General features: G+C 37.8%; 1 protein-coding gene across 3 annotated transcripts in view; it reads right to left on the reverse strand.

Annotated features, from left to right (window-relative positions):
• Positions 1-911: 911 nt before the first annotated feature.
• The window catches only part of LOC117827342 (SPRY domain-containing SOCS box protein 4-like), an 89,909-nt gene continuing 75,326 nt past the window's right edge, over positions 912-15,494 (reverse strand). For all 3 annotated transcript variants that reach the window (XM_034703899.1, XM_034703900.1, XM_034703901.1), the window contains one exon: positions 912-2,806. In XM_034703899.1, the coding sequence (XP_034559790.1) occupies positions 2,679-2,806 (128 nt within the window). In that variant the 3' untranslated portion in view covers positions 912-2,678. The remainder of the gene's footprint in view (positions 2,807-15,494) is intronic.

Below are 15,494 nucleotides of genomic sequence, written 5' to 3' on the forward strand. Positions count from 1 at the left end.
CGATCAGGGTTAGGGTTATGATCCTTTTATGGGCTGTCTTGGATCAATAAGTAAGAATTTGTGTTTTTTTATTGATAAGTAGGGGAGAAAATAAATCAGCAGTTTTACTGTTGTGCATTGAGAGACCAGCTCCAGCCCTGGTTTGGACTCAAATTTCACCATTAGTTCAGTGTTAAAAAAATTCAGGATTGAAAGAAAAAGAAACACAAGGGACACTAAGGAGACATTTTTTCAAATTCACTTGGCTTTTATTCACATTACAACTCAACTGCACCATCTGTCCGTACATTCTAAGACTTTTCTGAACCATCCTTTACTCCACATCCTAAATGATAAAAACAGGAGGTTAGAACACCACCATCACAAATAATAATAATACTCATAACAATAGAAATAATAAAATAATATATAATAAAAAGCAGCATTGAAGAAACAACTTTTGATTTATCTCCCTTCATCACCAGCATCTTTGTTTTAAATTTACCTGAATATAACCATCAATGATCAGTTAAAAGATGAACATAGAACTAGCTTGTGATAAATTATCAACATCATCATCCTTGTCATCCATTCTCATCATTGTCATCATCATCCTCCTGTCAGCTTCAGACACTCACAAGAATGAAAATTAAAATAATCATTATGTAGGATACAAACTCAAAAGTTTTAAAAAAAGTGACTCAAGCGTTTTTTTCAGAAAGAAATCATGATTGGTCTACAGTGCGTGTGTGCATGAGTCTGCGTGTGTGTGTGTGCTTGAAGGTATGTGTGTTTGTAGATATGTGTGTATGTGCATTGGTTATCTGCTTCCAATTCTGAGCCTGACACACATCTGTCTGGGCAGATTTTTAAACATCCTGCTTCAGCCTCTTATACATTTTAAGTGAATCTGGTCCAATCTGCTATGGCCCTGTTTGTTTGTTTGTTTGTTTGTTTGTTGTGGTCATTAAGACAGTTGTGCGGGAGAAGACAGATGTCTGGTACCAGTGAGCTACAGCAGGGTGCTACAGCAGCAGCAGGTGAGGCTCCTCTTACTGCAAACATCATGTTAGAACTGGTTATACTGTGACTGGCCACAATACAGAGCTCACACGCACACACACACACACACACACACACACACACACACACACACACGATGAAACACTTTGGTCCAACTGACTTAAGGATAAATTATTTAATATTGTGTGAGCAATGCTTCTCTGTAAAACTCGTCACTGTTTTAAACCGCTTGTTTGTCTCTTTATTAAAGCCCTTTTCAGGCATGCAGCTCGTTCTGTAAAAGTCTTGACGAAGTTTATTACATCTGATCTGGAATAATTTCTCCTTCACTTCCCACACAATGCAGATTTGAATTCAATCTAACCACAGTAACTGGAAGGCTGCAGCAGTTTAAAGCATGCACAACAAAGGATTCAATGTTTTCCTGCTCGCTGATTAATGACTCAGAAATTATTATCTCATTAAGCTTCATACTCTGATGTGTGAGCTCCTACAGGTAAAACATTTTATGCTGCAGTTAAAACAGTTTTCGTTATTACATATTAAAGAAAGATACATTTCTTTTTCCGTTGGCCTTTCAATTGGTTGCAATCTAATGGTGCTCATTTGGAAAATTTAATTTTCATTAAGGATTCGACTAATTTAATCCTTACAGGAGTTGTTTTATTCAGCTGTGATTTGTGTTTAATAGGTTAGAAATAAATTAAATTATAAATTATTAAAATAATTTATCTAATGTTGAAATTGAGGAGTGAGGACTGGTACTGAGCTGTCTGCACAATGACAATGGTCATTGATTAAGACTTAAAAGGCAAAACACATTTTAGAATCCATGACAGGCACACTTTTCTCTTATCTACTTTCCTTCTTATCACTATTTTCACTTTTTCTGAGGCTCACTTCTTCCTTCCTCACAAAAAAAATCTTGACATTGTCCAAATCATTTTGAACATCAAACTTTTACAGAACAAATTTTAAATAACGGGAAAAAATGAATTTTGTCTCTGAAAAGGGCTTCTCTCTCATTCAATGTCTACACAACGCCAGGGAAGAAACTCTGCACACAACGTTTTCATCTGTTCTGTGACATGTGAGCTTTAAATTGGGCCTGAGTCAACTAGATCAAAATAAAACTAGCGCTAAACACTGTGGTAGCCTGTAACCTGTGTTTGTGAAGACCATGTATACACTTGAGTATCCCACAGCATTGATATGATCACTGACAGTGTGTCAGAAAGGCCTCCATGGAAGGATTAGTGTGCTTTCTTGCTGCAGTGTTCATTCTCATCACTAGGTGGCGATATTTGTCTTAACACCAGTCTCTGTCACCTGTAAACCACTCCAAGCCGTCACAGGATGGGTTTTCTTTCAGGGTGAGTGAGACACTGATGGGATACCATCATCAATAATTTATTTCAAGTCAAAAACTGAAAAAAGAAGCAGCTGGAGATCAAAAAAAGCTGGTGCTGTCCTGCTCCGATTTTGAATGCTCTGACCTGCTATTCCTCTTCCATCATTTTATCAATCCATCTTTTGTATAGCTTTGGTGCTCGTTCTCTTTCTTCCTCTTCAGCACCTGCTCTTTATTTCCACCTTCCATATCTCATTCCTTTCTCCAGACTTTCAGGTGGTCTGGTGTAAGTCCTTGTGTTTCCATTGTGCTATGCTGGTGTCAGTCACTGGTATTGGAGGTAATTTTTCAGGGACTGGGGCAGTGGGAGGCTCTCGATCTCCTGCAGACGCTCCCGACCCAACGCCAGGCGGGCTGCACGCCGACACAGGTCCATGAGAGGGAGAGGCTCGGCTGTGGAAAGACAGACAGAGAGAGAGAGAGAACCGATTAATTAAAGTGTATACTTGCACTGTTGCCTTTAAAATTATTTCTTGTACATAAATGAAAGAAAAGAGAAGTGTGAGAGTGTTAATGCGTTCTTCAGTGAACACACCAACAAATGAAACCACAAAACAATTACATCTGTAACCACAGACTGTATGAAAAGATGGACGACATGACAGCTCCCAAAAAGTTAAACCAAAAGATTTAGAGCTCCCCCTACTGGCTGGCTTCAGTATAGGTCTTAGACCCTGCCTCCTCCATGTTAATAAACGGTAAATGCGTCAAACTTCAATATTGCAATACACGTCAAATACATGTTTTGCAACAGCTTACAGTCACATTACTTTGAGTCTGTTTCCATGCAAACACCTGACTTTTTATTTTATTTTATTTACCTTCTACAGAATATTTGTTATGTAGGAAGCTATAAAATAGGAAGCTATAAAAATATCTCTTTATTTGTGTTGCATGTTTATGTGGCTCCTGATATTGTGAGCTCCTGGTGAGCCTTTTATTTGACCTTCATAAGGGATCAGGAGAAAACCGATACACAAAACTGGGGTCTGGTGGACTACATGCATGAACACAACCAGCTAAAACAAAATGTCACCCCAATTGTATATGGACCGTGTCCTGCCAGAAAAAGTTGCATGTGAGGTCAGGTTGAGGGACATAAGAATGCAGCAGGAAATATTCAAGGACATTCCCCACAAGCAGACAAGGGGGATGAGTTAATTTATACCAGGTGATCAATGCAAACTTGGAAGAGCCATATGTAACAGGATGATGAAGTCATTTGAGGTTCAAAAAGGAAAATCTTCAAGATGAGAGCAGCAGCAGCGATTTCTGCACAACCATCTGTTTAAACATAGCATTGACATAAATGTAAAAACTGTCCTTCCCCCAGCCAGTTATCCCCCCTCATCTGACAGGGAACACTTTACACTGTGAGAGGCATGAGGGAAAAGCAACTTTGGAAATTGTCAGCAGCAGAGCTCCTGAAAAGTTTCATGAGTGCACAAGTAAAAGAGGCTTTTGTGAATTGCTGAAGTCGCCAAACAGAAGGTAATAAAAGGTTCTTTTAACTCTGACAAATTGACCTCTGTCCTAGACTTCTCTTCACTTCTTTAATGGCTGCACACAAGTTCAAAATAGGGTCTAAAGTTATTTTCAACAGTATGACTTAAGTCTAAGTGAAAAAAAAGCCTTATGGATCACTTGATAACTCTGTCATCATAAAGAAGAGTGATTTGTTCACATGCTGGGTCAAACTCAAGTTTATTTATTTACTGGGTTTTATCGTCTAAACGTGATGTCAAGCGCCAACTTCAGCCATAAACCGGCTGCAGATTATTTTCAGTATGTCCTTCTCAATTCACGGACTGTAAACAACTTGGCCTTAAAACTACCACATGGACTCTATAGTATCATTAGCTTCAATTAAAATAATGCATGATTGGCCTAATTACACTGGGGACACCTGTGTCATATAATGAACTCCATGATCCAAAAATCCCTCCTAGAATACCCCCAACCAAGGAAGAAGTCACACAAGTCAGGCATAAAGTGTACAAGTGTACATACACACACTTGGCTTACTGAACTGCACTTTATATGCAAAAGCTTCAGAACCGAGTGACCTCCACAAACACAAAGGCACCCAATCCCCAGAGCACTGAGTGGGAGAAACTCTAGGGAAGTGAGGCAGAACAACAACAATGGATGCAAGAGGAGAGAGGGAAAAGACGCATTACATGTCCAACAGGAACAGAGATGCAGGTCAGAATAGGCAGGATGCAGAGATGTTGATGGATTAACCAAATTACTTGATCTAAAGAAAATCAATTTCTGAATATTTGATAATTGATTTATCATTTCAGTGATTTTTTTTTTTTTTACATTAAGGGGTTTCTGGCTTATTAAATGTAAGGATTAGCTACTTTTTTTGTCACTTAAGATGGTAAATAATAAAGTGACTTTGGAACTCAGAGTGTTGGTTGGTAAAAAGAGGATATTGGAAGGCGTCACTTTGGGCATTCTTTCTTTTAATTTCATGAAAGACATGATTAGTGAGAAGTCCTTTGCTATTAATGAAACAGATAAAATAAATACTGATGTCTCCATCAGTCTGGTGTCTGGTTGTAGTACAGTATTCCCAGCAGACGGTGGCTACAGATCGTCTTATGGCTGTTTGCTAACCACATAAAGTAAGAGAAGAAGATGAACCCTACCTTCATTAAATAGCAAGAGAAGAAGAAAACATTCACGACAGTCGCAGCAATTTTCTCTGTTTCTGAATCTCACACCACTACACATGTATTTCCAGAGACTGAGCATGGCTGTAAAATGTAAACACACGCCACGCTGCTGCATCACAGAAACACATAAAGACATAAAGATCGAGACAGACGCTGTCAGTGCCCGCTACTCGCAGATTCAGAACAGAAACCACATTGATTATTCAAATAATCGTCAAATAGATGCCAATGATTATGGAATAGTATTTTGGCTTGAAATGCCCATCCTTACTATATAGTCATTCTTAATGCTTTTAACTACTGTTGTTGGGTGGGTGTCAGATGGAGTAAGTTAATGTATGCTGCAGACACAGGGGGCGCCAAAATCAACCCAAACTAAGCTACTCACAGGCTCTGAAAATCCTGAGAATAATCAGTCAGTACTTTAATGAGGAACACAGTCATTTGTTGTGGGGCTTTCTTCATGTTTTTTTCTTGTAATATTTTTTAATTAGTGGTGTGAGTTTTATTTTGAAGGTGTGAGGGGATTTGAGATTAACCTTAGATTGTGAGTGACATCATCAGTCTGTCTCTTCCTGCTGTTCTTGTTTACGTTAATAACACACACTGACATTACCTGTTGGAAATCTAGATGTCCTCTTCCACCTGTTCCTGTAGCTGCACCATGTGTGTGTGCGTGTGTGTGTGTGTGTCTGTCCCTGTGTTCAAGGTTAAACCAACAGGATAAAAGACAACCCAGCCTCTACACACAAACAGACAATACACACACACACACACACACACACACACACACACACACACACACACACACACTTCCACTCTGGCTCATCATGGGTGTGTCCTTGAGGTGTGACTGTCACATTTATGTTCATCCATGCTGACAGAAATACACACACACTTCTTTCACCACAATGAGATGTTTTCACCTCCGCTTGACACTCAATTATGCTTCCATTATAAGAGCAGCTCTCATCACAGTAATAGGATGTTTACAGAACATTAACGCTGTTCTGTGGAGGCTCAGAGAGACAAACAATAGTTATTGAGTGCAACACACAAATGACTCACACAAATAATTTTGTGTCTCAAAGGACAGAACACACATAATATCCATTCATTCAAAAATGTACTTATCTGTTGATAATCCTTTGACAATAGAATTAGTTGTTAGATAATTAATCAACAAACATTTTTGAAAACTCTACGTTGTTAGTGAAATCCTACAACCTAAGTTTTGCGCTCAGAAGACTGATCCCTGGGCTTTGTTTAATGGCTTATTCAAAATATGTATCTGATAAGTCTTTAATTTCTAAAGCTGTAAGTCTCAATGTGTCTGGGATCATTATTTTAATGCATTCCTAATTAAAACGAGTCCCAACAACAAAGAAACAAGGACAAGTAAATATCTGCCTTTGCATACAGCTCACATCACTCATACTGGTACAGCATTTACAAGTTTGGAGTGAATAAATGCTTAACAAAATTAATTATCATTTGTTTTGAAAGTAGCAGTAAAATACTTTCCTTTAATAAACTGACATTTTAAATGTTTCTTTGACAAAAATCTTCTTTTGTTCTAATAAAAAATAATTACTTTCTAAACATAATCTGCTCTTGCAAATAGTGGTTATTAAAGTTCAATCATTAAACTAAACTATAAAATTAGTTTTTAAAAATTCAGTCACAATAAAGCATGATGTTGTAAGATACGAAAGGACATGAAACTTAAATATTGCGCATGATTAACGATACTGTTTAACAACCCAGTAACATATACAGTATTTGGTAGAGGCGCATAACACAAACAAAACAAACCTAGATGTTCGACACTTAAACCTGGATCTGAGGTACTTTGCAAACAAAGTAGGGAAACTATTTTCTACCAAATCATATTAATTTGGGAACGCTCAGTCTTTCTAGAGATTAGTTATGTGGAAACAATTTACAGCAGTTGCTGATTGGACGGAGATGCTCTCAACTGTGTGTGTGTGTGTGTGTGTGTGTGTGTGTGTGTGTGTGTGTGTGTGTGTGTGTGTGTGACTTAATTAGCCTCTGTAACTGAAATTTAAGGAAGAAATCAAAACACTGATAACAACTGTCTCCATTAACATCTCCAGGACATGTCAATACTACTGCTGTGGAAGGAGTCTAACCGCTCTGCTGCGTCTGCCAGAGTATCAGGAATACTTCTAAAGAGCATTTATCTATTATTCAAGCCTTGATTATATGTTGTAACGATGTATCTAATAGCTTTCGTAATGCATAAGATGTGATGACCAAGCACAATATGTATATAGCTGCATTAACTGACCTTTAGTAGATTCCCTTGAAAGTCAGCCGAGACAGGTTGTAAACACTGACACATTTGTGAGCCTAATGGATATAATGAGTCCTGTATTCATTCTCTTAAAGCTCTGTGTTGCTCTCCACCTGCAGCTCAGCTAAATATCAGGCTCTTTAGCGGCTAAATGCTCCACTTTGTATCAGCTTGTAAAATGTTGTGAAGCCCCGAAATGCCTGTCATTTGTTGTGTCTAAGCTGTAACGCAGCCATCCCTCACTAGCTGTAGCTGCAGCTTTGGTTAATGGCTAATGCCACAGTGCGACTATTCTCTATCACCCTGATGTAGACGGATGGCAATCTAACAGTGTGGATCAGTTTGGCAGTATTTTGATCTATATTTAAATAACTTTGTATATAGCCTGTGTCTGGTTTAACTGGTATATAACCACTCGACTGGAAAATGGTGTAACCAGCACTGGCATGCGGACATTAACCTGCAAGGAGGACCGAAGGCTGGTGGTGCTAGCTCTGCTAACTTTGGTCACACTCAGCAAACCAATTTGACATAATTTACCTGTAGACTCTGTGATCTTGTGTTTAGTTGTGTTAAATTGTGCTCAATTTTGACTGTTATAAAGTGTTTTATTACTTTAAGGGCCAGTTGGTTAGTCAGAATTTAGATTTCCATTTTGAACAACTTGGAAATAAGACAGTTCAGAAAATCCCTTGCATTAAAGCCATGCAAATACAGAAAACGGAAAACATATGTTTTTATTGTATTACAATAGTGCTGATATATGGTAATAGGTTAAGTGTGTATAATAGCTATCTGTGTATAATGCTCTGTCTCAAGATTAGTCAGTGCAATTCAATGTAAGTTGTGAACACTTGCACATTAATCATAATCATCCCTCCAGGTGCCTTTAATGGCCTTCTATTACATCATTAAGATAATTATCTGGGCTTAACAACTTCTGTTATAATACCCAGTGCATTAATGGTTAGATTTACTCCTGATAACACATGTCTATCATGTTTTACCCTCTCAGCATCTCCTCTAGTGGTGTGAGGGAGATGCTAATGAGGAGATAAAGTGAGGATGATTAGGAGCAGGTCATTAACCCGAGATTCATTACACATTCAGTGCATTATAAAGAATAACGTTCAAAATGCTGCAGGACTGAATGTCATCAGTTTAAGGAAATCTTTGCCTTTATTTAACCATGAGATTAAAAAAAAAAAAGGTCAGAATTAAACTTAAACTATTTTGTTGTAATATTTCAATAAAAATAATAGCTTTTCTCAAGTTATGTTTTTTTCTGTCTTTTGAGGAAAGGGCATTATTGATCTCTCCAGAGATTAATTTAATTTGCTTGTTAAACTGTGAGATAAATCCTGAATGAGCCCTAATGGGAAAACTGGCCCAGTACTGCAGAAAAGAAAAAAAAAAAAAAACTGAGGTACATGGGTTGTATTTTATTTCTGTCTATTATATCATATTTTATTTTATTTTATTGGCTTCTGAGCCCTTGATTGCAGCTCTGGGAATTAAACCTGGGAATTGACTAACACAATCTGCTGTCTTATTTATGCATTTATATGAAACTGGCAGACCTCTATAAATCATCTAAGAAGGTTTCACTGATGAGGAAGTTCAGACAACATCAGATTGATACCACATGTGAAGCAATCTCTGCTTGTGAAGAACTTTTCTGATGAGACGTTTTATATGGATATGAATCATGACCTCGGGTCTACTGCGACAGGAACAAGCAGTAATAAGGGCACACGATGTGACATGACGCCTGTAATGAGATGCAGCGCACAGCAAAGCAGGGCAGAGCAGAATTTATTGTCGATGCTGATAATGGAGGAGAGGTTGAAAATGGCAACAGCAGCGTCACCTTTATGATGGATGTAAAAAGTGACGTGCAAGGAGGCCAGAAGTAAAGCCTGACAGATGATCACAGAGTTTTAGAGGAAAAGTAGAAGAGTCAAGAGGAGAAACCTAAAGTCAAACTTTAAGACTATAGCAAAGTGCAGCTGTAGACTTGTCATAAAAATAAAACAAATACTAATTTTTATAGATACAGGATTTAAAGAGAAGACACAAAATCAACATCAATTGCATGTCCAAGCACTGCTGCTGATACAAGATACGTTTTGCTCTTGAAGAAAGCCCCAGATCGAACAGTAGGTAATGTTTTGGCCTACAGCGGAAAGTGAAGTGCATTAGACAACCTGCCATAATGCAATCCCACAAATTTCGGCATCCACCTTTCTCTACTCCCTGCATTTCCTGTCTTCCTTCAGCTGTTATATCTAATACACAGACTGCTTTAAATACTGTACGGATTTTGATCACAGCAAACAATGAAAGAAAAAGTATTAGAGGTAAATTCTAACACAGATGCCAATTAAAACAAAACTATAAGCTGAATCAGGAAATTAGACTTGGTCAGTGTGCACTGAGAAAAGAAAATGATGACAAACACACAGGTTATACTGGAATAGATGCTGGACTAGACACATGATCTTCTCTTCTTTCACTCTCTTAAGTCTTCCTCCCTGTTTTTCTCCACAGCTCCATCTCCTCTGAAACACTACACCTCTCTCTTCTTTCCTCCTGCCTCGCTGCCAGCACCACTCGGCCCACTTTTTGCTTCACTCTCTACTGGCCTTTATACAGACTCTTCTTCTTCTATTTAACTTTTCCATCTTTATTCTCTCCAATGAGTTAGACATTTTCTCTATATTATCTTTGACCTAACAACAAGAGACGGAGAACAGGTGTGTGTTTAGCTTGTTGACAACAGAATTTTATCTTGTTGGATTTGTTTATAAGCCCTATAGGTTGACAAATTCAGAGGAGCAAGTAATCCTTTAATCATTTAATTAAAGACAATGTAATAAAGAAATTAACAAAACTGCTGTAATGAGGCTTTGACGAGAAAAAAGTGTTAAAATTAAGTAATGTGCAGCCACAGAGCTCGATCATAAGCATGTGTACGAACACACAGAGTAATCAGTAAAAGGTTAAAAAAAACACCAGCAGCTCAATAATGTGACCTCTGGTAGATTTCACAGCACAGGAGAGCTTTTCTCTTCTGATCTAATGCTGTAATATCGACCCATAGCCCCGTGTTTTCTTATAAACACATCAAAGATCAAACATTTACACAAAAGAAATCCACAAAGCTGTCTCACTCACAAAGAGAAACAGGCACGATGAGCACACAGGCAAGGTCACGAATGAAGGAAAGTGACACACACAAACATCTACAAATCAGATCAGAGAAAGACTTCAAAGGTGAGGAGGAAAACAAGCCCACAAAACACATGCAGAGACACGGAGCTCTGTCAGGAGTAAATACATCTATAAGAGTCAAATGTAGGTCTGGTTATTAAACATCTTAAAGGTACAGTGTGTAGTATTAAAAGGCTAAATGGAATAGACAATTCATAGGTGTGTTTAACTTGATGTATATTCATTTGAATCTAAAAATTGTTTTGCTTTTGTCAGATGAAACCAAGCCTTATATAACTACATAAGAGCGGGTCATCTTCCACAGAGGCTACCATCTTACACCGTCATCTGACACATTTCTACAGCTCATATCATGGCATAACAATAAAGTTTTTTTTTTAGCTGAGTAGCAGATGTTGAAATGAAAGATTTACCTATGCCTCATAAACAAACAGGCAAGTTTACAGCTGTGTAAACATAAAAGGCTATCTGTGTTAAAACCAAGTGGCAACCTTCGGTCTCAAAATATGAAGCCCATGCAGAAATGTTATAAACTGCAATTCATCGAGAATCCGCTTGAGGCTGGAAAAAGACGATCTTTGCAGCATTAATAAACATGTTTACAGCCTGGTTCAAAAAACGGCTTGGTTCTACGAGGGTAATTTCTCTATCGGCACACACTGTACGAGGGGTGTTTTTTTTCTAACGCAATGGTTCAGACTCCGCCCCTTTACCTCACACCCTGCCTGGTTGAGTTCCACATTTCCAATATGGCTGCCGCCGTCGATTGGCTTCAAAACAGCGCTCAGGAACAGATGGGTGACGTCACAGTTACTACGTCCATTATTTATACAGTCTATGGTTAAAACACAGGTCTATCTCTTGAGTAAAATAGTAAATGAACAAGATGTAGTAGCATACGGCTGACAGTTTCCATACTACAGAACTCTATAGATGTTTTATAGCTTTCTGATATTGAGTTTATTTCTATCAAGTAAGTAAAATTAAATACACACTGTAAGGTTCAAATCTCGTTGAGAAATAAAGTAATTTGTGTTTCATAATTTCTAAAAAAAAAAAAAAATTTCCACCACTGTAAACAAGTGCTTGCGCGTGGTGAAGTTATATGTACAGAGTAAAATTAAATTGAATAAAACAACCAATAGGCAATATTAGCATTTAGCCTCTCAGACATGTTAGCTGGAAAATGGCTGAATGCTAAAGCAACCTTTAATTTTGTTGTATGGTACTGAATCCTAAAATGTTCAAATAAGTTATTGTCTGATGCTGGCTAATGGGCTTTTAAATATTTAATTTACATTGCATTTACAGTGTAATTTTAAGTATATCATTTTTTTACAAAGTTTAGTTTTTTAATGTTTTTTCTATCCTTTCTTCTGATACTTAAACCCCAAAAAATAACTAAATCATCCGGTCAACACCTAGCTAACTGTACTGCAGGTTAAAAAAAAAGTCTTTTGATGGTAGTTAGTGGATTATCGAACATTTTGCTTGAATATGAAGCGTGTCCCACTGGCTCTTTAACATGACCTTATTTCAGTTGAACTTAGGACCTAACCTGCATTACGTGACTAAACTTAACTCTATCCAATTGACTTTACAGCATGCTAACCCTTGGTTTTATTTTATTACTGTATAGAGCAATAGTAAGTGGTGAAATACTTATGAAGTCAGGGATACAGATTTTCTGATAGAGACAAAACAGCATCAAAACACTCTATTCTACTTTTCTATTCTAAGGAGTAAAATAACCATTTGTGGGAAAGAAAACAAGGAAGGAGTTACAGCTTCACTCTTAAGCGCTGTATTCTCCTTTACTTACACACAGCACTCCTATATAATTTCTAATGGTAGTTTAGTGCAATCACATTGAGGAAAAAAACCCCACTGCGGAATCAAGTTTTGCAGAGCTAATGCTGTAAGGCTGCTACAATCTATAGAGGATTTGCTAGAAAACCCTTTTTTAGTTTAAAAAAAGCTGCAGCCACCAGGTGGGAGCACTAATAGCTACAAACAGAGTTGTACTGAGTCCATCCCACATAGATTTAAGAGAGGGGGGTCGAAAATCCTTTTTATTTCTGAAGTCCTCCTTGAGCAATTTTAAGGTACTTGGCCAAAACAAACTTTTCTTTGGATGAGTCATGTCTCACAGTCCACATTAGTGTCACACAGGAAAAATTGGAGCTGTGGGAAGAATCTGGCTGGTAGAGGAGTTGGTGGTAATACAAGCTGTGCCAGCGTTTCTTTTTAAAGCCCTGCTCTCTCTTTACCATCCTGCTTTATTGTAAATCCATGGCTCACCATCTCCTCTCCGGAAAGAGAGGCAAGGTGATAAGAGAAACAAGAGGAAGAATAATATAAAGGAGAAAAAGGAAAAGAAAAGCAGTAGAGTAAAGTAGAGGAGGAGGTGAAGAGGAGAAAAAAGGAAAAAGATGAAGGAGGTCATGGCATCAGAGGCACGAGGATGGACACAAAGAGGAGAGAGGATGATGAATAGGAGAGGAGGAGAGCACAGCCGGCCTGTCTGACCCTCATGTATACTTGACAGTTACAAACTGCAGGCAGATGGACTTCACTCATAAAAATATCAATATTACAGAAAATCTGTGGGTATAATTTACTAAGCAAACCTTTAATTATCAGGTGATGACAAATGAATGAAAAAAAAAACCTTTGTATTCTGTATTATTTGTATATATATTCTTTTTTTTTTTTTTTTTTTACAAAGTCTGATCTGCTAAATGCAGCTAAATTCTAAACACTGTTTTCGTGTTTTTAGGCACAACTAATACAGAACTAGTGGCACAGCCACAGTTATCACGGTGGAAGACTCAATACTGGACTAACATTTGTCAGGTAGTGCTTATCACATCTTAGATTAACTAAAGATGTTGCTTTTGTCTGCTGGATGAGCAAGAAAATGACTGTTTGCTTAAAATATGACCATATGTTTATGGGAAAAAAAAGAAGTTAGCAGACAGACATTGGATGGTTTTGTGTCACATCCTTCCCAAGGAAGAGGAGAAAAAAAAACTGCAAGGGAACATCAAAAAGAAACATAAAAAATGCAGAGATACAAAACTGATAAAAAGGGGGCAACAACTGTTAAAGGCGTGGGTATAAATAAAAACAATTATGTCTACATTTATTTTTCACACAACAAACACAAGTCGAGATATCATGACAGCCTAATTAGACAAGGCTATCACATTATATCCACGAAAAGAAAAGCCACCTGTAAATATCTGTTTGTGTCAGAATCAAGAACAAAGACAGAGGTAGAGACAAAGCAGGAGAAGAGACTGCACAAAGTTGAGGAAGAAAAGAGAGAACATATCAAAACACACAAAAAGAGGAGACACAAGTCACAAGTGAAAAAGAGGAGACACATGGGGAAACTTTTGCTAAAGCTAGTGCAGCTCCAGTGGATTATCTGCAACCCTTAATGAAGGTGAGAAAAACACACGTGCATTCACACGTATAGAGGCCGGAGCTCTCACACATTCACTCACGTGCGCACGAGAGCTCTCATGTTGACCTGACTGAGCCAGACTGGGATAAGAAGCCGGCTGATCCTTTACTGGCTTCATCTGCCAGGTCAGAGAGTGTGTTTTCTGAGTGCATGTTTAACCACACACGCACGGAATCACATAAACACCAAACACACTGATGCTGCAGGAAATTATTAACAGCAGTAAAGCAGTAGAGTGAGATGTCAAGGTGGTTGGAGAGACACAACTTTTCAATGGTGTGTAATATTTCAAATTTGAAATCATGTAACCTTTGAGAAAATCTTTAAAATAGCTTTAAGAGGGGAGTAAAAGTAAACCTGCCATTGTGTCATAATGTACAACAAGCCGCTGAATTTAACAAGTTTATTCTTGCAGCACAGATATTGCCTAAGGTCACAAAGAGTTACCATACAGCATTTCATCACTTACAGTATACTAGACAATCGTCATCTCTGCTGTGATTAACACTATGCTCTGCAAACAGTGCTTTGTGAATGTGAGATGATGCTGCTGGAAATAACTATGGACAATATTTAGGTTTCAACAAGCATTGTTTTCTACAGTGCATTTTCAGCCAAATAATGATTCATGTGCACACATCCAAAATAATATATGCCTGTATCAGAATTGAACCTACGGATCAGTCTTCTGCAGAATCTTTGCAGAAACCTTTCTGCAAGATTTCATCAATTTTACATCAATTTACTGCAAAAAGTGCATAACATGCTTCAGATCTCGTGCCTCAAACTATAACCAGTGAAGCACGAGATCTGGTTAAAGGCTGCAGATGAAAGATCAAGTCAGATTGTAAAACATGAGAGGTCAAATGGTCTAAAAAAAAACTAAGTCATGAGGCTGTGAGGAGGCCTGTAAAACAATGATAAAGGAAGCAAGCAGCAAAAGGTCACTTTAGCCAACAGGCTTTCAACACACATTCAGTCAGGTGATGGGTCTGTTTTTTGCTGTATCCCTTGATTTATTCACTTTGCGGTTAAAAACTGCAAATTAAGGTAATTTCAGGAAATCTTTCTGATTAACTAATTGTATTTTGACACCTAGCTATTACCTAAACCAGTGTGCATTGTAGAAATGTTCACTGCAATGTGTTGTTTACTTTTGCATAGAGGAAACCAATGTATGTATGGCAACAAATAAAAAGACACCCAAAAAATGCATTTGTTTTTCAGGCCGTTTCAGCTGCTTGCAAGAGGAAGTCTGTTTGTGCAGAAGTTGATGGCAAAATGACCCGACTTCCTATTAGATTTAAACATTGTGCTAAAGTTCACTGTCTTAATGGCTCATTTTGAGCTTTGTTAAGGCAGCATCAAGTTCAT

This window comes from Notolabrus celidotus, chromosome 15 (genome assembly GCF_009762535.1).
Source record: "Notolabrus celidotus isolate fNotCel1 chromosome 15, fNotCel1.pri, whole genome shotgun sequence".
Lineage (NCBI taxonomy): Eukaryota > Metazoa > Chordata > Actinopteri > Labriformes > Labridae > Notolabrus > Notolabrus celidotus.